The sequence below is a fragment of the Oncorhynchus clarkii genome, chromosome 12 (genome assembly GCF_045791955.1).
Source record: "Oncorhynchus clarkii lewisi isolate Uvic-CL-2024 chromosome 12, UVic_Ocla_1.0, whole genome shotgun sequence".
In the NCBI taxonomy this organism is placed as follows: Eukaryota; Metazoa; Chordata; class Actinopteri; order Salmoniformes; family Salmonidae; genus Oncorhynchus; species Oncorhynchus clarkii.
Genome location: NC_092158.1, coordinates 63,758,968 through 63,779,013, shown reverse-complemented (window position 1 = coordinate 63,779,013; position 20,046 = coordinate 63,758,968). Strand labels below are relative to the sequence as shown.

The window sequence follows — 20,046 nt, the reverse complement described above, 5'->3', positions numbered from 1 at the left end:
CAGTGTCCAAGGAAGGGCCAGAAGTATACCGAATGGTGTCGTCTGCGTAGAGGTGGATCAGGGAATCACCCGCAGCAAGAGCAACATCATTGATATATACAGAGAAAAGAGTCGGCCCGAGAATTGAACCCTGTGGCACCCCCAGAGACTGCCAGAGGACCGGACAACATGCCCTCCGATTTGACACACTGAACTCTGTCTGTAAAGTAGTTGGTGAACCAGGCAAGGCAGTCATTAGAAAAACCGAGGCTACTGAGTCTGCCGAAAATAATATGGTGATTGACAGAGTCGAAAGCCTTGGCCAGGTTGATGAAGACGGCTGCACAGTACTGTCTTTTATCGATGGCGGTTATGATATCGTTTAGTACCTTGAGCGTGGCTGAGGTGCACCCGTGACCGGCTCGGAATCCAGATTGCACAGCGGAGAAGGTACGGTGGGATTTGAGATGATCAGTGATCTGTTTGTTGACTTGGCTTTCGAAGACCTTAGATAGGCAGGGCAGGATGGATATAGGTCTGTAACATTTTGGGTCCAGGGTGCCTCCCCCTTTGAAGAGGGGGAGGACTGTGGCAGCTTTCCAATCCTTGGGGATCTCAGACGATATGAGAGGTTGAACAGGCTGGTAATAGGGGTTGCGACAATGGCGGCGGATAGTTTCAGAAATAGAGGGTCCAGATTGTCAAGCCCAGCTGATTTGCACGGGTGCAGGTTTTGCAGCTCTTTCAGAACATCTGCTATCTGGATTTGGGTAAAGGAGAAGCTGGGGAGGCTTGGGCGAGTATCTGCGGGGTGAGCTGTTGGCCGAGGTTGGAGTAGCCAGGAGGAAGGCATAGCCAGCCGTTGAGAAATGCTTGTTGAAGTTTTCGATTATCATGAATTTATTGGTGTTGACCGTGTTACCTAGCCTCAGTGCAGTGGGCAGCTGGGAGGAGGTGCTCTTGTTCTCCATGGACTTTACAGTGTCCCAGAACTTTTTGGAGTTAGAGCTACAGGATGCAAATTTATGCTTGAAAAAGCTGGCCTTTGCTTTCCTGACTGACTGCGTGTATTGGTTCCTGACTTCCCTGAACAGTTGCATATCGCAGGGGCTATTTGATGCTATTGCAGTCCGCCACAGGATGTTTTTGTGCTGGTCGAGGGCAGTCAGGTCTGGAGTGAACCAAGGGCTATATCTGTTCCTAGTTCTGCATTTTTTGAACGGAGCATGCTTATCTAAGATGGTGAGGAAGTTACTTTTAAAGAATGACCAGGCATCCTCAACTGACAGGATGAGGTCAATATCCTTCCAGGGTACCCGGGCCAGGTCGATTAGAAAGGCCTGAAGTGTTTTAGGGAGCGTTTGACAGTGATGAGGGGTGGACGTTTGACTGCAGACCCGTAGCTGATACAGGCAATGAGTTAGTGATCGCTGAGATCCTGGTTGAAGACAGCGGAGGTGTATTTGGAGGCCCAGTTGGTCAGGATAACGTCTATGAGGGTGCCCTTGTACGGATTTAGGGTTGTACCTGGTGGGTTCCTTGATGATTTGTGTGAGATTGAGGGCATCTAGCTTAGATTGTAGGACTGCCGGGGTGTTAAGCATATCCCAGTTTAGGTCACCTAACAGAACAAACTCTGAAGCTAGATGGGGGGGGGCGATAAATTCACAAATGAGCTGAGGGGGGTCGGTAGCAGGCGGCAACAGTGAGAGACTTATTTCTGGAGAGTTATTTTTAAAATTAGTAGTTCGAACTGTTTGGGTATGGACCTGGAAAGTATGACATTACTTTGCAGGCTATCTCTGCAGTAGACTGCAACTTCTCCCCCTTAAAACTGTCAATCTTGACGGAAAATGTTATAGTTGGGTATGGAAATCTCAGAATTTTTGGTGGCCTTCCTAAGCCAGGATTCAGACATGGCAAGGACATCAGGGTTGGCAGAGTGTGCTAAAGCAGTGAGTAAAACAAACTTAGGGAGGAGGCTTCTGATGTTGACATGCATGAAACCAAGGCTTTTTCGATCACAGAAGTCAACAAATGAGGGTGCCTGGGGACATGCAGAGCCTGGGTTTACCTCCACATCACCCGCGGAACAGAGGAGGAGTAGTATGAGGGTGCGGCTAAAGGCTATCAAAGGTTGCCTAGAGCATTGGGGACAAAGAATAAAAGGAGCAGATTTCTGTGCATGGTAGAATATATTCAGGGAATAATGCGCAAACGGGTATGGTGGGGTGCTGGTACAGCCCAGGCACTGGGGGATGATAAGAGAGGTTGTATCTCTGGACATGCTGGTTGTAATGGGTGAGGTCACCGCATGTGTAGGAGGTGGGACAAAGCAGGTATCAGAGGTATGAAGAGTGGAACTAGGGGCTCCATTGTAAACTAAAACAATGATAACTAACCTGAACAACAGTATACAAGGCATATTGACATTTGAGAGAGACATGCAGCGAGGCATAAAGTAATCACAGGTGTTGATTGGGAGAGCTAGCTAAAACAACAGATGAGACGACAACAGCAGGTAAAATGGCGATGACTAGGCAGAGAGGGTCGGATTAACTACACACAGAGCCTGAGTTCGCGGCTGGGGCCAGAATGGAGTACCGTGATTAATGGACAGTCCAGCAGGCATCAGCTATGTAGCCAAGTGATCATAGTGTCCAGGGGGCAGCAGTAGATGGAACAGGGAACCCGCCACTACGTTAGCAGGCGACAAGGCGTTTAAAGTTAGTGGCCCTCCGACGGAGGCCGGTTGAAGGCACAGCGGATGGAGTATTCGTCGGCAGACCAGTCGCGGTGGCGGGGCGCCATGTCGAAAGGGAATCCAAGCCAGATGGCGAAAGAGGTATTGTAGAATTTAGTTTGCTGGCCGGGAGATGCGCCTGGCTCGCGGCTAACTGGTGCTAGCTTCGTGGCAGTGGCGTTATTCACTATAGCCAATCGGTAGCAGTGGTGATCCGGTGCCAAGGTCCAGAGTTTACAGCAAGGATTCGGTGGAGTATCGGGCTCTAGCCGTGTATGAGTGGGGTTCGGGTGAACAGCTGAGTAGGCCTGGGAGGTGGGCCTCAGGGATGGCTTCGGTACTGGGTGCCACGGTGAGCTAGCTAGCTGCAAGCTAGCTGTGAAGATCAGAAGTAGTGGTCCAGGGATTACGGCAGGAATCCGGCGTTGTTGTGGAGAGACAGTCCGATACTAGTAGACTGGCGAGTATTATCCAGGCTAAGAACAGGGCTGGTATCTGTGCAGAAGGTAAAAGCCGCTAGCAGTGGCTAACAATGACTGAATAGCTAATTAGCTGGTTAGCTTCTGGAGGTTCTTGAATGTGTTCTAAAATTACAAATAATAGCGATACCGTATCACATTGGGTGAGGCAGGTTCCCGGAAGGTATAGTCGAATTAAAAATCGAAAAGAGATTGAAAATAAAACATGTATGTATGTATGTATGTATGTATGTATGTATGTATGTATGTATGTGTGTACACAAGACACGAACAAAACACGTCTTCACTGCTACGCCATCTTGGTTTTACTTCTTGTTTACGCCTTGTCGCCTGCTAACGTAGAGGCGGGTTCCCTGTTCCATCTACTGCTGACACTATGATCACTTGGCTACATAGCTGATGCCTGCTGGACTGTTTTACTTATTTGTGGTATAATATCTAATCAAATAGTAATAATTCTGAAATGGATAAGTACAGATCCTAATATCAGCGATCCAAGGGGAAATTTCTTGAAAAATGACACTTGAGAATGTTTGGGTCAAATGTCAGTTTTGTGAGAATGACCCACGTGCATTAGAGGGAGGCCTAGGTGCCCTGTTCAAAGACCATTCCATTAAGCAAAAATCAAAGAGAGAGAGCGCTACACGGTAAAACAGAATACAGAGTACAATATTAGAGCGAGAGAAATATAGAGCTACACAATCAAGAGAGACAAATGCTATATATATACAGTGAGGCAAACAAGTATTTAGTCAGCCACCAATTGAGCAAGGTCTCCCACTTAAAAAGATGAGAGGCCTGTCATTTTCATCATAGGTACACTTCAACTATGACAGACAAAATGAGGGGGGAAAAAAACAGAAAATCACATTGTAGGATTTGTAATGAATTTATTAGCAAATTATGGTGGAAAATAAGTATTTGGTCAATAACAAAAGTTTATCTCAATACTTTGTTATATACCCTTTGTTGGCAATGACAGAGGTCAAATGTTTTCTGTAAGTCTTCATGAGGTTTTCACACACTGTTGCTGGTATTTTGGCCCATTCCTCCATGCAGATCTCCTCTAGAGCAGTGATGTTTTGGGGCTGTTGCTGGGCAACACAGACTTTCAACTCCCTCCAAAGATTTTCTATGGGGTTGAGATCTGGAGACTGGCTAGGCCATTCCAGGACCTTGAAATGCTTCTTACGAAGCCACTCCTTTGTTGCCCGGACGGTGTGTTTGGGATCATTGTCATGCTGAAAGACCCAGCCACGTTTCATCTTCAATGCCCTTGCTGATGGAAGGAGGTTTTCACTCAAAATCTCAGGATACATGGCCCCATTCATTCTTTCCTTTACACGGATCAGTCGTCCTGGTCCATTTGCAGAAAAACAGCCCCAAAGCATGATGTTTCCACCCCCATGCTTCACAGTAGGTATGGTGTTCTTTGGATGCAACTCAGCATTCTTTGTCCTCCAAACACGACAAGTTGAGTTTTTACCAAAAAGTTATATTTTGGTTTCATCTGACCATATGACATTCTCCCAATCTTCTTCTGGATCATCCAAATGCTCTCTAGCAAACTTCAGACGGGCCTGGACATGTACTGGCTTAAGCAGGGGGACACGTCTGGCACTGCAGGATTTGAGTCCCTGGCGGCGTAGTGTGTTACTGATGGTAGGCTTTGTTACTTTGGTCCCAGCTCTCTGCAGGTCATTCACTAGGTCCCCCCGTGTGGTTCTGGGATTTTTGCTCACCGTTCCTGTGATAATTTTGACCCCACAGGGTGAGATCTTGCGTGGAGCCCCAGATCAAGGGAGATTATCAATGGTCTTGTATGTCTTCCATTTCCTAATAATTGCTCCCACAGTTGATTTCTTCAAACCAAGCTGCTTACCTATTGCAGATTCAGTCTTCCCAGCCTGGTGCAGGTCTACAATTTTGTTTCTGGTGTCCTTTGACAGCTCTTTGGTCTTGGCCATAGTGGAGTTTGGAGTGTGACTGTTTGAGGTTGTGGACAGGTGTCTTTTATACTGGTAACAAGTTCAACCAGGTGCCATTAATACAGGTAACGAGTGGAGGACAGAGGAGCCTCTTAAAGAAGAAGTTACAGGTCTGTGAGAGCCAGAAATCTTGCTTGTTTGTAGGTGACCAAATACTTATTTTCCACCATAATTTGCAAATAAATTCATTAAAAATCCTATGATTTTCTGGATATTTTTTTTTCTCGTTTTGTCTGTCATAGTTGAAGTGTACCTATGATGAAAATTACAGGCCTCATCTTTTTAAGTGGGAGAACTTGCACAATTGGTGGCTGACTAAATACTTTGTTTTGCCCCTGGGGGGTGTGTGTGTGTGTGTGGTGTGTGTGTGTGTAGTAGAGTAAGACACACAGAGAGAATGCAATTAAGCAGGAGAGAAAAGAGAAAAACTAGTTATTAATCAAGTCAGAAAGATCAGCAGACAGAAGATGTATGAAATGTATGCCTCAGTAATACTCAGTAGACTAAATTTCCCTGCCCCGTGGCATGTACACCGAAAGATTAGTAATTCTCTCAGCAATAAATCACAGCATAGTAATTGAGAGGAGCAAGAAATGTGAACAGAGGAGACATGTAAAGGCTAGGGATTAGTGAAAAGAATATAAAATAATTGAGAAACAATAGCCAGAAAGACTAGTGTTGGAAGATAAAGTGTTGAGTTTATTATTTTAATCATGCCCACAGCTGGCAGCATCAATTCGGAGCGCAGCTCCTTGCAACCAGATCTTAATTCCCATGGTCAATTTGGATAGATATTCGATTTAGGGCCATCTATTTAGGACCATCAGTATTACCCAACGTACATGGGACAAGGTCAATATTGCAATTTCTATGACTTAAAAACTCAAACCAACTATAAAGTGTATGAATACATATAAAACATATAGAAATAATTTGAGGCAACCTCAAAGATGTGCAACATAAAAAATATTGTTCCATTTACAGGCTAGCTAGCGAGGCAGGCTAGCTAACGTTTTAGTTAGCGCTAGCTACCGCATTGCAACTTAGGTCGTAGCTCATACAAGTTTATTGTGTATTGTCTAGATACTGCTAGCTAGCTAGCTACAGGCTAGGTCATGTTGGCTAGATAGCTAACATTACCCTACAAGTTGGATTTGCAAGTTAATTTGTAGCTTATACAATTTGTATTGCCTAGGGCAAAACAAAATAATGGTGGCAGTTAACTCAGGTTTGAGTCTGACTAATACAGTGAACTAGGAACAACAATCTGGCGCTAGAGTCAGTCTACATCTGTAACGCATAGAATTATCGTTTCCACTAGTTACCACACCCACATAGTGGCTATATCGTAAACATTCATGAAAACAAAAAGGAGCTTTTTGGTCTTAATTTAAGGTTAGGCCTCAGGTTAAAGGTTAGTAGTGTGGTTAAGGTTAGGGTTAAGGTTTAAAAGCTAATTGTAGAAATGGGTGATTACCTAGATTTAGCTTGGACCGAGTTACTGCTCTGATGACTGAGGTAGTGCTGCCAACTCTCATACATTGGGTGTGAGACATGCTATTTGACCCTCTTCTCACTCTCATAAGCCACACCTCTTATCACGCATTGAAAAAATGACTGCTATCATTTTCTAATTACCTTTTCAACTGTGCCTCCAAATTGTGATCATAACCACGATTTATTAAGGAAATCAGTGCTCTGTGTTTGTGTGGGACCAACCAGTATCACCAACGGTCGTCGATGGGGAGACCAGAATTAGGTAGGTTTAGTCTGAACTGTTGAAACTGTTTGTTTGTCAGATATCACCTATCCTAACTGCCATTGGTAATAGAACAGTGACAGTGTATGTGTTCACAGATGCATCTATGGAGCCAGCACATGGAGACTTTGTAAGATGATGTGATGAAGTCCAGACTGACAGATGGGTTTGATACTGATGTTTGTAAATGGAGAGACTCCTGCACTCGGCATTAAACTTTTACTAGACACAACTTACTTGTATTGTATTTTTACTTCTTTTTGAACTGCCCGAGTTCCCAAAAGCATCTGGCAATTACACTGCTACAGTTAGTGCGTAGCCTAAGCTTTAGGGCCTAACGCCAGATAAAAAAAGAATGAAAGAAAAACCTCAGTGTAGCCTACAGATATGAATTGCACAAGACTAATACATTTCTGGGTTTTTAAATGCATTTTTATTTTTATTCATCCCGCCCGTCCTTCATCCACACAATATTTCATGACTTAAACCCGCCCGCCACGCGGACATCGAGTCAAACCCGCGCATCGCTTGTGTGTGTGTCAGTGTTTCCGTTAGCTGGTAAATGGCAGCTTTTGGCCAGAAAAAAAATTATGAAAAGCTAATAAATAAAATTGTTGCCATCCACATTAAATGGGAGAGAAACTTTTAATTTGCTGATGGAAATACATTTGATGGTCATACTTATCGGTCTATAGGTACATTTGCATAATTTAGTGGAATTAAATTGCCACTTGTGTATTTTCGTTACTCTTCATGTAGTAAAACATTCAGGTTTCAAACAATTATGTCTTTGTTTTCAAAATGCATAGCCTTCTGCCTCCAGCCCACATTGTAATGTGGGAGACACGCTGATAGCCTGACTTCTGTTAAGATGAATTACCATAATCTAAATGTGATTGATGACATTCCGAGCATCGTGAGTAGACGGCCCTAATGGGTTACGCACCCAACGAATATGGGTCTGGTAAATTTCTCAAATTAACGGTCAATTCAAATCTTCCATGTCTCTCTCCCGGCAGTGATGTTCTATAGAGAGTGAGCAAGGCCTGACCTGAAATCACACACGCGCCATCTACTGTCAAAGCAACAGAAGTGAAGTGATTACTGGGGAAACGGGCTGTTTTCTGTCTCTGTTTAGTAGAGCTGTCCTGACCAGTAATCTCATTGCAACATTGATACAGTAGAGATCTACTATATCTATATCAATCAGTCGTGGCCAAAAGTTATGAGAATGACACACAAAGTAATTTCTAGAGTTTGCTGCTTCAGTGTCTTTAGATATTTTTGTCAGATGTTACTATGGAATACTGAAGTATAATTACAAGCATTTCATAAGTGTCAAAAGCTTTTATTGACAATTACATGAAGTTGATGCAATATTTGAGAGTCAATATTTGCAGTGTTGAACCTTTTTTTTTTTCAAGACCTCTGCAATCCGCCCTGGCATGCTGTCAATTAACTTCTGGGCCACATCCTGACTGATGGCAGCCCATTCTTGCATAATCAATGCTTTGAGTTTGTCAGAATTTGTAGGTTTTGTTTGTCCACCCGCCTCTTGAGGATTGACCACAAGTTCTCAATGGCATTAAGGTCTGGGGGGTTTCCTGACCATGGACCCAAAATATTGATGTTTTTGCTTTTTGGCAAGGTGCTCCATCATGCTGGATAAGGCATTGTTCATAACTAAACTATTCCTGGATGGTTGGGAGAAGTTGCTCTCGGAGGATGTGTTGGTACCATTCTTTATTCATGGCTGTGTTCTTAGGCAAAATTGTGAGTGAGCCCACTCCCTTGGCTGAGAAGCAACCCCACACATGAATGGTCTCAGGATGCTTTACTGTTGGCATGACACAGGACTGATGGTAGCGCTCACCTCGTCTTCTCCGGACAAGCTTTTTTTCCGGATGCCCCAAACAATCGGAAAGGGGATTCTTAAGAAAATATGACTTTACCCCAGTCCTCAGCAGTCCAATCCCTGTACCTTTTGCAGAATATCAGTCTGTCCCTGATCTTTTTCCTGGAGGGAAGTGGCTTCTTTGCTGCCCTTCTTGACGCCAGGCCATCCTCAAAGTCTTCGCCTCACTGTGAGTGCAGATGCACTCACACCTGCCTGTTGCCATTCCTAAGCAAGCTCTGTACTGGTGGTGCCCTGATCCCACAGCTGAATTCACTTTAGGAGACCGTCCTGGCGCTTGCTGGACTTTCTTTGGTGCCCTGAAGCTTTCTTCACAACAATTGAACCGCTCTCCTTGAAGTTCTTGATGATCCGATAAATGGTTGATTTAGATGCAATCTTACTGGCAGCAATATCCTTGCCTGTGAAGCCCATTTTGTGCAAAGCAATGATGACGGCACGTTTCCTTGCAGGTAGCCATAACTGAAGCTTCCGGTCTGTTATTCGAACTCAATCAGCATGACGGAGTGATAAACAGCCTTGTCCTCGTCAACACTCACACCTGTGACGAGAGAATCACTGACATGATGTCAGCTGGGCCTTTTGTGGCAGGGCTGAAATGCAGTGGAAATGTTTTTTGGGGGGATTCAGTTCATTTGCATGGCAAAGAGGGACTTTGCAATTCATCTGATCACTCTTCATAACATTCTGGAGTATATGCAAATTGCCATCATACAAACTGAGGCAGCAGACTTTGAAAATTAATATTTGTGTCATTCTCAAAACTTTTGGCCACGACTGTTCGTACGTACATGCATGCATGTATATACATGCATATATATATTTAGTCCAGTGTTCTCAATGAACCTGTCTTGCCACACCCCCTTTTTCCATTCCAGATGTTTCATCTCTTTCAAAGCATTGATTAAATTAGGTATAGGTCACTAAACATTAGCTTGTTCAGTGTTTGACTAATGCATTGATCAGCAATGGAGCCATTGGATATTGAGTCGACGTGTGATGTTGCACAATACCTTGATCCTAGATGACACAAGTCTGACCGTGACACTGTATGCAGGCAAACCAGTTTACACACACAACACAGGCAGGACACACACTTAACATAGGTTAAAGGGGCAATCTGGGATATTTACTGCTGCTCATTGGTCATTTCAGTTGAAGATACAAACCCATCGATTCTTGAAGAATATAACTAATTCAAGTCACATGAGCTTAGTTCAACTGTCTTACACTATCATAAACCAAAATATAAGCTTGTTTTACTCTGTCATTTGATTTTGTGTAGAAACTTAGCTTTTAAAATATTTTAAAATATTTGTATTATCATATTGATTTCATGAGCTATCAGTCCTTGGCTCCATAGCTCCATCTATGAAAGTTAACCAAGTTGAGGTACTGCAGTTGGGCTGCAACACAAACTCAGAATTGTGGCTTTTTGAGGCTAAGCATTGTAAATCCGTTAGACAGGGACTAGCCGCTCACTCAGGACGCTGTTTCCAGAAAAGCTCAAAGGAAAAGTTTCCTAGACAAATGGTTTCTAGAACATTCTCATACACACATGGCCTGCACTGTCACCAGCTTTTAGTCATACCTCCTGTAACTGAGTTGTAGCTATACTGAACAAAAATAGAAACGCAACCATTTCAAAGATTTTACCAAAAATGTAATCTAGAATCGGCTTCCTATATCGCAACAAAGCATCCTTCGCTCAAACATACCCTCGTAAAACTGACCATCCTACCGATCCTCGACTTCGGTGGTGTCATCTATAAAATAGCCTCCAACACTCTACTCAACAAACTGGATGCAGTCGATCACAGTGCCATCCGTTTTGTCACCAAAGCCCCATACACTACCCACCATTGCAACCTGTACGCTCTCGTTGGTTGACCCTCGCTTCATACCTGTCGCCAAACCCACTGGCTACAGGTTATCTACACGTCTCTGCTAGGTAAAGCCCCGCCTTATCTCAGCTCACTGGTCACCATAGCAGCACCCACTCGTAGCACGCGCTCCAGCAGGTATATCTCACTGGTCACCCCCAAAGCCAATTCCTCATTTGGTCGTCTTTCCTTCCAGTTCTCTGCTGCCCATGACTGGAACTAATTGCAAAAATCTCTGAAGCTGGAGACTCAAATCTCCCTCACTAGCTTTAAGCACCAGCTGTCAGAGCAGTTTACAGATCACTGCACCTGTACATAGATAGCCTATCTGTAAACAGCCCATCTACCTACCTCATCCCCATACTGGTATTTATTTATTTTGCTCCTTTGCACTCCAGTATCTCTACCTGCACATTCATCTTCTGCCTATCTACCATTCCAGTGTTTAATTGCTATATTGTAATTACTTCGCCACCATGGTCTATTTATTTCCTTAACCGACCTCATTTGCACTCACTGTATATAGACTTTGTGTTTTCTTTTGTTCTACTGTATTATTGACTGTATGTTTTGTTTATTCCATGTGTAACTCTGTGTTGTTGTGTGTCAAATTGCTACGCTTTATCTTGGCCAGGTCGCAGTTGCAAATGAGAACTTGTTCTTAACTAGCCTACCTGGTTAAATAAAGGTGAAATAAATAAATTAAAAATTAAAAAAGATTTTACTGAGTTACAGTTCATATAAGGAAATCAGTCAATTGAAATACATTCACAATAAGCCCTAATCTATGGATGTCACAAGACTGGGAAGGGGCGTAGCCATGGGTGGGCCTGAGAGGGCATAGGCCCACCCACTAGGGAGCCGGGCCCAGCCAGTCAGAATGAGTTTTTCCACACAAAATGGCTTTAGAGACAGAAATGCTCCCCAGTTTCATCTGTTGTCCGGGTGGCTGTTCTCCGACGATCACACCGGTGAAGAAGCCGGATGTGGAGGCCTGGTTACACGTGGTATGTGGTTACGAGGCCGGTTGGACGCACTGCCAAATTCTCTAAAACGATGTTGGAGGCGGCTTATGGTATAAAAACTACATTAAAATATCTGGGGGACAGTCCTACAGTCAGCATTCCAATTGCACGTTCCCTCAACTTGAGACATCTGTGGCATTGTGTTGTCTGACAAAACTGCACATTTAGTGGCCTTTTTTGTCCCCAGCACAAGGTGCACCTGTGTAATAATGATCATGCTGTTTAATCAGCTTCTTGATGTGCCACCTGTCAGGTGGATGGATTATCTTGGCAAATGAGAAATGTTCACTAACAGGGATGTAGACAAAATGTGAGAAATAAGCTTTTTGTGAGTATGGAAACATTTTTATATTTTATTTCAGCTCCTGGAACATGGGAACAACACTTTACATGTTGCGTTTTATATTTTTGTTCAGTGTATTTAACTAGAGGGGATGACAACTGTCATGGATTATTTATTGCTCTCCAAAACATTTAAAAGACATCCTTTCAGTTGAATGGTTTCAGTAGAATTGATCAACAGCTATTAATAAACCTTTTAGATATAACAGCTATTATAAATTCATAAAAGGTTACCAGTGGTCTCATAATACATTTGTTCCCTACTATATGTTGTATATTTTATGTCTCTAATTTCTCTGTTTGTCCCCTCACAGGTTTCAGCTGGGTCTCCTCTTCTCAGCACATCACGTGCTAGCCTCTAGAACCAGGGGTGGGCCTGCCCCGCCGATGTTCCACGCAACCATCTCCGGGGAACGCTTCACCGCTGCCGTCCATCGATGGCCGTCGTTTGACGGGGCCAACTGCGAATGCTGAGCAGGCTAGGTGAGGTTGGGGCCCGCCCTCAGTCTCCGCTCATTGGCTGTTGGATGGAATTAAGGTGAATGGAGCCCATTTCCAACGTCGAGGACCCCAACTCATCAGAGGGAGATGAGAAACGGTCAGTCCATGTTCCTCCCTGTTCCCTGGTGTGTACGAGGGGGATTTCTGTGTGTGTTTGTAACTAACAACGTCCGTAACATTTCAGATACACAATACACCACTTAGTTCATCCCAAATAAGTTTTGAACACTGCCTCTGGGGATTGCATACCAGTGTGTCCTATGTTCAGAGGACGAGTTAGACGTTATATAATGCAATTTCATGTATAAATCTAGAGACGAAGCAAATGTCTCACCATTGTCGTTGTAAAGAGGTGTTCTACACACAAACACTGGCATGGACGCACCCACACCATGGATCTACCGCAAACACAATGTAAAAATGAGGGGAGGAATGTAGAGGGAGTTGTAGGGAAGCGCTGCCTCCTGCCCAACACGTGCGCTCACATGCGCGGCGCCTTCCTTCTCATTAAATGTGAAGATGCTGAATTTATCCAGCGAATTGGAGTCCCGTTTTTAAATGAGCACAGACGGCGGTAGAGAAATGCACACGTTAGATGTTAAATCTGTGTGTGTCGAATGTACTGTATTTTATATGTTAGTGAAGGGATGTATTGGTTATAGGCCTATACTACAGAGGATGTGGTGAAGGTGTATGGTGTTTATGTGTGCATGTGTGTGTGTGTCCACTGTGCAGGGATTAACAGAACAGAGTGTAGGATTAGGAGTGTGGGGGCAGATGGAATGGCAGGAAAGCAAACTCAGGACAACTCAGGACACATCAATATGTGACGCCAGCAGGGGATTGTCTCTGGCGTGTCGCTATTTATGTCTTTGTGTATGTTTGTGTGTGTGTGTGTGTTGCTGTTTTGTTTGTGTGCAATTGTGTGTGTGTGGAGGATGTCTGTGCACGTGTCCTTGTGTGAGCTGCCTCATGCACCCCCCCCCACCCCCCCCCCCCCCCCTGTGATCTCTGAGTCACTCAGCTCTTTGGTCTCTCACACACACTCACACACACACACGAGCCCTGGGGCAATCACAGCGACGCCGCTACTGTGTGTGCCCATGCGTGTGTGCACATTAGGATTAACTCTAGAGAGCAGCAGTCTAGAGTTCTCTTCTCAGGGAGGTTTGGCGCCCACCACATAAATTCACTTACCAGCTTTAATTTAATAAGGAGTGTGAAAAAGAATGAAGTGGTGATGAATTCAAATCTATTCAGGGGCCTTGCTTATCCACTCTGAAGATCAACAACGGAACCAAAGAGTCCTCAAGCTGTTTCAAATTCAAACCTTTGTTATTCGTTAACTTCAGGTACAAGTGGACATTGATTTTAGGGTCGGTATCTACAGTAACTTCATGCATTGATCAATATACTCTTTCAGCATCACTTTAGATCAGGGCTGTCCAACCATGTTCTTGGAGAGCTACCCTCCTGTCTGTTTTCGCTCCAATCCCAGTTGTAACTAACCTGATTTCAGTTTATCAACCAGCTATTAGTCATGTGCGCTAGATTAGGGTTGGAGCAAATACCTGCAAGACGGTAGCTCTCCAGGAACCGGGTTGGAGAGCCCTGCTTTAGATAATGCATTATCGAATATTCATATCTATTATCTAGATAAGTGAAGTAAAATAATTACATTTCTCAATACTCTACTTGCCTTCCTAGACTATGACCTCACGTGTCCTGTAAAATGGGGTCAGTGTTTTAACTTGATGCCCACAATGCTCTGAGACCAGGTTGTCTTCCCATCAGACTCTGTCCTCAAACACTATGTTCTGAATTGCAACAACAATTGCCTGTTTACTATTCACAAGCTTTTTCCTGCAAGGGTGACGTCCTAGCACCGTGTGTGTACACGTGCGTGCCCGTTTATTGACAAATGTTTGACCTGATGGGCTGGTCAGTGACCGAGATAATATTGTAATGTTTATGCATGTTAGTTTACTAAATGTTTAACATGGTTTACTTTATCGCAGAGCACATCACAGCCAGATAGTGACATCAGCTACTAGTCATATCAGTGATGGCAGTGTGTGTCATCACAGCCTTGATTACCGAAAGCTGTGCAGTCCAAGAACCCAGCCTAGTTAATAGGCAGACACACACACCGGACTTATGAGTGAATAGGTAGCTCAGGGACAGGACTAGATGCATAAGGTAAAGAGGATCTGTGAAAAGGAACCAGCCAGCTGACCGTTAACCTGATCTCAATGTAATGAAAGGTACAGTGAAGAAACAAATGTTTGGCCAGTCAGTCGTTTGATACGTCTTGACAACCATCTTAAACCTTGACTAGACCCATTACATATAAAGGTATCTAAGCAACTGTAAGGCCTTAAAAAGTATGTCCTGTTCCCTGATGTGGTTTATATCTACACTACATGACCAAAAGTATGTGGACACCTGCTCGTCAAACATCTCATTCCAAAATCATGGGCATTAATATGGAGTTGGTCCCCCCCCTCCCCCCCTTGCTGCTATAAAAAAGCCTCCACTCTTCTGGGAGGCTTTCCACTAGATGTTGGAACATTGCTGCAGGGAGTTGCTTCCATTAAGCAACGAGCGTTAGTGAGGTCGGGCATTGATGCCTGGCTCGCATTCGGCGTTACAATTAATCCCAAAGATATTCGATGGTGTTGATTTCAGGTTAGTCAAGTTCTTCCACACTGATCTCAACAACCCATTTCTGTATGGACCTCGCTTTGTGCACAGGGGCATTGTCATGCTGAAAAAAGAAAGGGCCTTCCACAAACTGTTGCCACAAAATTGGAAGTACAGAATCATCTAGAATGTCATTGTATGCTGTAGCGTTAAGATTGCCCTTCACTGGAACTAAGGGACCTAGCTCAAACCATGAAAAATAGCCCCAGATCATTATTCCTCCTCCACCAAACTTTAAAGTCAGCACTGTGCATTCAGGCGGATAGCGTTCTCCTGGCATCTGCCAAACCTAGATTCATCCAGATGGTGAAGCGTGATTCATCACTTCAGAGAACGCATTTATGCTGCTCCAGAGTCCAATGGTGGCGAGCTTTACACCACTCCAGCTACACTTGTCATTGCGCATGGTGATCTTAGGCTTGTGGGCGCCTGCTTGGCCATGGAAACCCATTTCATGATCTCCTGAAAAACAGTTATTTTGCTGACGCTGCTTCCAGAGGCAGTTTGGAATCCGGTAGTGATTGTTGCAACTGAGGACAGAATTTTTTTATGCGCTTCAGCACTCGGCGGTCCCGTTCTGTGAGCTTGTGTGACCTACCACTTCGCATCTGAGCCGTTGTTGCACAGAGAGAACCTAACAAGATCCTGAGGCCCATTGTCATGCCATTCATCCGCCTCATCACCTCATGTTTCAGCATAATGCACGTCCCCATGTCGCTAACTAACTCTATGCAAAGGAGACATGTTGCGCTGCAGGAGGCAAATAGTGGTCACTGGTTTTCGGATCTACGTCCCTTCCTTTTTTTTTTTAAAGGTATCTGTGACTAATGGATGCATATCTTTATTCCTAGTCGTGTGAAATATATAGACTAGGCCCTCATTAATTCATTTCAGTTGACTGATTTCCTTATATGATCTGTAACTCTGTAAAATCTTAAATTGTCACGCTGCGTCATATTTTTGTTCAGTGTGTATATAAAAATCTGCTTGTTTCAGTTTGTGGTTTCTCTAAATTCAACCCGGCAGTGAGCTTCAAAACACTGAAAGCGAAGAGCCATTGATTAAACCCATTGATATTATTGATCAAACAAACACATTTACCTATCTTTATTTTCCTTTGTAACACCATTAAAAGACAACCAGTCATTTAGATGTAGCTCACTGGAATACTTACCAAGTGTTACCATAATAAAGTCACAACATGTTAGCTGTGGGTCCCATTGTATTCTACAATCTCCATGATTATATAAGCAAAGCCTCTGTGACTTGGGATTGAAGAACAAGTCATTCTGAGGAGGAGGACTGAGGGATGAGGTGTCTTCTAAAGCTCTGTCACATGAGGTGATAGTTATCACTAATTGGCTGTCATCCGGGGGGGGGGGGGGGGTCGTCAACAGATGAAAGCATGAGCGAGAGAGAGAGAGGGGGAAGCATCGAGCGAGAGATGGAAAGAGGGAGAGGGGTTGGGAAGTGAAAGCAAAGTAACGTACTCCCTGCCAGAAAAGGAGGGAGTGTGAGAGAGAGAGAGAGAGAGAGAGTACTGAGGGCTGAAGCACCCAGCGAACATCACAGCATCCCAGATACTGTACCGAGAGGATCGCTCTGGAAAGATATACTATACAGATCTCTCAGGGGGATATACAGATGACAGCCATGCATATTCTGCAGCCCTATTGCATCAACAGGTGTGTCTCGGTGTGTGTCTCGGTGTGTGTCTCTGTGTGTGTCTCTGTGTGTGTCTCTGTGTGTGTCTCTGTGTGTGTCTCTGTGTGTGAGCTTATGACAGCAAAAGCCAAGTTGACCACAGTGTATTTGAAATGTAGTTGAACGTTCTTGCTTTAAGCGCACCTTTACTGTGAAAGAAATGGAAAACAATCTAGCTTGCATCATCACATTTGAAAAGGAGGAGAGACCATTTTGGGATTAACATATCTCTGATGGAGAAGGGGAGCGGGGACCGGGAGAGGGAGAGGGAGAGAGATTGAATGGAGAAAAGGGGTAGAGAGGGGACAAGTAGAGGAGTATAGAGGAGAGAGGACGGAGAATCTCTTATCACTGAACTCACATTGAAGGCAATGTGCTAAGCCAATCCTAATGACTCACTTCAACTGTAACTTGATGTTATATAACGATAGACCAGTCATTTAGATGAAGCACAATTTAAGAGGATGCTTGACGGAAGTTGATCTGTAAAACTGTCATACATGGACGAATGATGGTGTCAAGGGAATTAGTCTCTTGTGACGCCTGTACGTGCGTGTGTGTACGTGCGTGTGTGCACTAGTGTGGTTAAATGAATGCCCTGGCGCTGTACCCTCCACAGAACACTTGAGGCTGGGCGAATGAGAGGCAAAAACGAATGGTGGTGTTAGGGAGTGACCGTATCACATTCACCATGTCAGAGAGGATATGCGTAGAGAAAGACACGGGGACTTCGTCCAGCACAGTGAAAGAGCTCTCTGATTCCAAGAAAACATGTCCTTATGAAAGCAGCCTGATTCCGCGATTAGCTTCTCTTGTGAAAGGAAGTGTGAGTACAGTGGTCAGCCTGCTTGACCAGGCTAAAGACAACCGCTCCTCCTAAGGGGAGAAGCAACACACGTCAATGACTTTGATGTTAAAATAAAACCGAAATACCCAAATAGATGTGTTGTAACATTGGGTATCAACTGATGGTAATGTGTGTTTTCTAAGTGAAAGTGACCTTTGGTGAGTTTTGTGATCCAGTTGCACACCTTTCTCTTTCTAGCTCTCCCCTCTGTTTCTATGGTCTCTCTCTAACACTCTCGCTCTCCCTCAGTACCTCTCCCTCATGTCTTTTCAGGCAGTAGTCCAGATGTTGTATGCCTGGTGTATGTTTTGTGAGGTCACTAAAATGGTCATGTCATGTGGATTACATATAGGAACCAGGTTACTGTGAGCCTAGTAACTGAATAGCATTAGGCAATTTTCAGAATAATATGTTGTTCGGGGGATGGGAGGTAGTTTGTCCTGTCAATGAAATGGTAATCGGCTTGTGAAGAGATTTGTATGGCTGCCCTGCTTTGTAGTGGTTTTGTTTTGGTGCTGGGATTTTTAGTTACAGGACAGATTGGTTGGTGGAATGTTATTTAAAGGTGCTGGTTGTGTGTTCGATTGGAAAAAGTTACATTCTCCATTTCTCTCTATCTATCCTCTGTCTCTGTCGCTCTCTTTATCTATCCTCCTCTCTCTCCCTACCCTTCTGTCTGTCTGTTTCTGTCTCTCTTTGTTTCTGTCTGTCTCTCTCCCTCCCTCTCTCTCCAGGTGGCCTGATGGTCCAAAAAGGAAGAGAAAGAACAGCACATGTTCGGTGAAGAGCATGTCTGGTAAGTTTGTGTACAAAGCCATTGGCCACCATTCCTCAGTTAAGGACAAGTCGATGCTCATTTACAAATGGTTGTATCATGTAGCTGTTCTAAGCACTTACACTCTAGCCACTCAGCCACATACTTTGGGTACCCTTCTATAAAGCTTTTTTTTTATTTTTATGAGGGCGGGACAGCATTCCTAGGTGGTCAGATGGTTAGTATTTATTTTCTCTACTTAAACCATATGGTGTATTACAGTATGTGGAGTATCTGCCAAATTGCTTTCAGTGTTTTAGACAAAGACGCAGGCACGCGTTTCAGGAGATGAATTGGAGAACCATTTTAATTTTAAGTAGGTCGTTTGCAAAGAGGGGACTCCAAGTTAGAATTGTCAGGAATAAATATGTTTCAGCTGTGTAGTCTTGGCACCGCCATGCGGTGAATGTGGTTCTCTGCTCTGAAGACTTGAGGGGGTAAGTGACTTTAGGATTTCCCCTGGAGTGATATTAGGTCAGAGTGGTGTGTGTATGTGCGTGTGTATACTGTACAGTTTAAGTCAGAAATGTACATACACTTAGGTTGGAGTGATTAAAAGGAGTTTTTCAGCCACTCAACACATTTCTTGTTAACAAACTATTGGCAAGTCGGTTAGGACATCTACTTTGGGCATGACACAAGGAATTTTTCCAACAATTGTTTACAGACAGTTTATTTCACTTATAATTCACTGTTATCACAATTACAGTGTGTCAGAAGTTTACATACACTAAGTTGACTGCCTTTAAACAGCCTGGAAAATTCAAAAAAATGGATGTCATGGCTTTAGAAGCTTCTGATAGGCTAATATACATAATTTGAGTCAATTGGAGGTGTACCTGTGGATGTATTTCAAGGCATATCAATCTTCAATCTCAGTGCCTCTTTGCTTGACATCATCATGGGACAGTCAAAAGAAATAAGCCAAGACCTCAGAAAAATAATTGTAGACCTTCACAAGTCTGGTTCAACCTTGGGAACAATTTCCAAAAACCTGAAGGTACCACGTTCATCTGTACAAACAATAGTACGCAAGTATAAACACCATGGGACCACGCAGCCTTTATACTGCTCAGGAAGGAGACGCGTTCTGTCTCCTAGAGATGAAGTGCAAATCAATCCCAGAACAACAGCAAAAGGACCTTGTGAAGATGCTGGAGGAAACGGATACAAAAGTATCTATATCCACAGTAAAACGAGTCGTATATCGACAACCTGAAAGGCCTCTCAGCAAGGAAGAAGCCACTGCTCCAAAACCGCCATAAAAAAGCTAGACTATGGTTTGCAACTGCACATGGGGACAAAGATTGTACTTTTTTGAGAAATGTACTCTGGTCTGATGAAACAAAAATAGATGGCAGCAG

At 43.9% G+C, this 20,046-nt stretch overlaps 1 protein-coding gene across 5 annotated transcripts in view; it reads left to right on the top strand.

Moving 5' to 3' along the window:
* Nucleotides 1-20,046, top strand: part of LOC139421012 (thyroid hormone receptor alpha) — a 105,184-nt gene that overhangs the window by 70,547 nt on the left and 14,591 nt on the right. For 3 of the 5 annotated variants that reach the window (XM_071171480.1, XM_071171482.1, XM_071171481.1), the window contains 2 exons: nt 12,428-12,711; nt 18,603-18,664. In XM_071171480.1, coding sequence (XP_071027581.1) covers nt 12,656-12,711; nt 18,603-18,664 — 118 coding nt within the window. In that variant the 5' untranslated portion in view covers nt 12,428-12,655. Of the gene's footprint in view, nt 1-12,427; nt 12,712-16,832; nt 17,003-18,200; nt 18,665-20,046 lie in introns of those variants that run through there. The other 2 variants (XM_071171483.1, XM_071171478.1) reach the window with 2 other exon arrangements.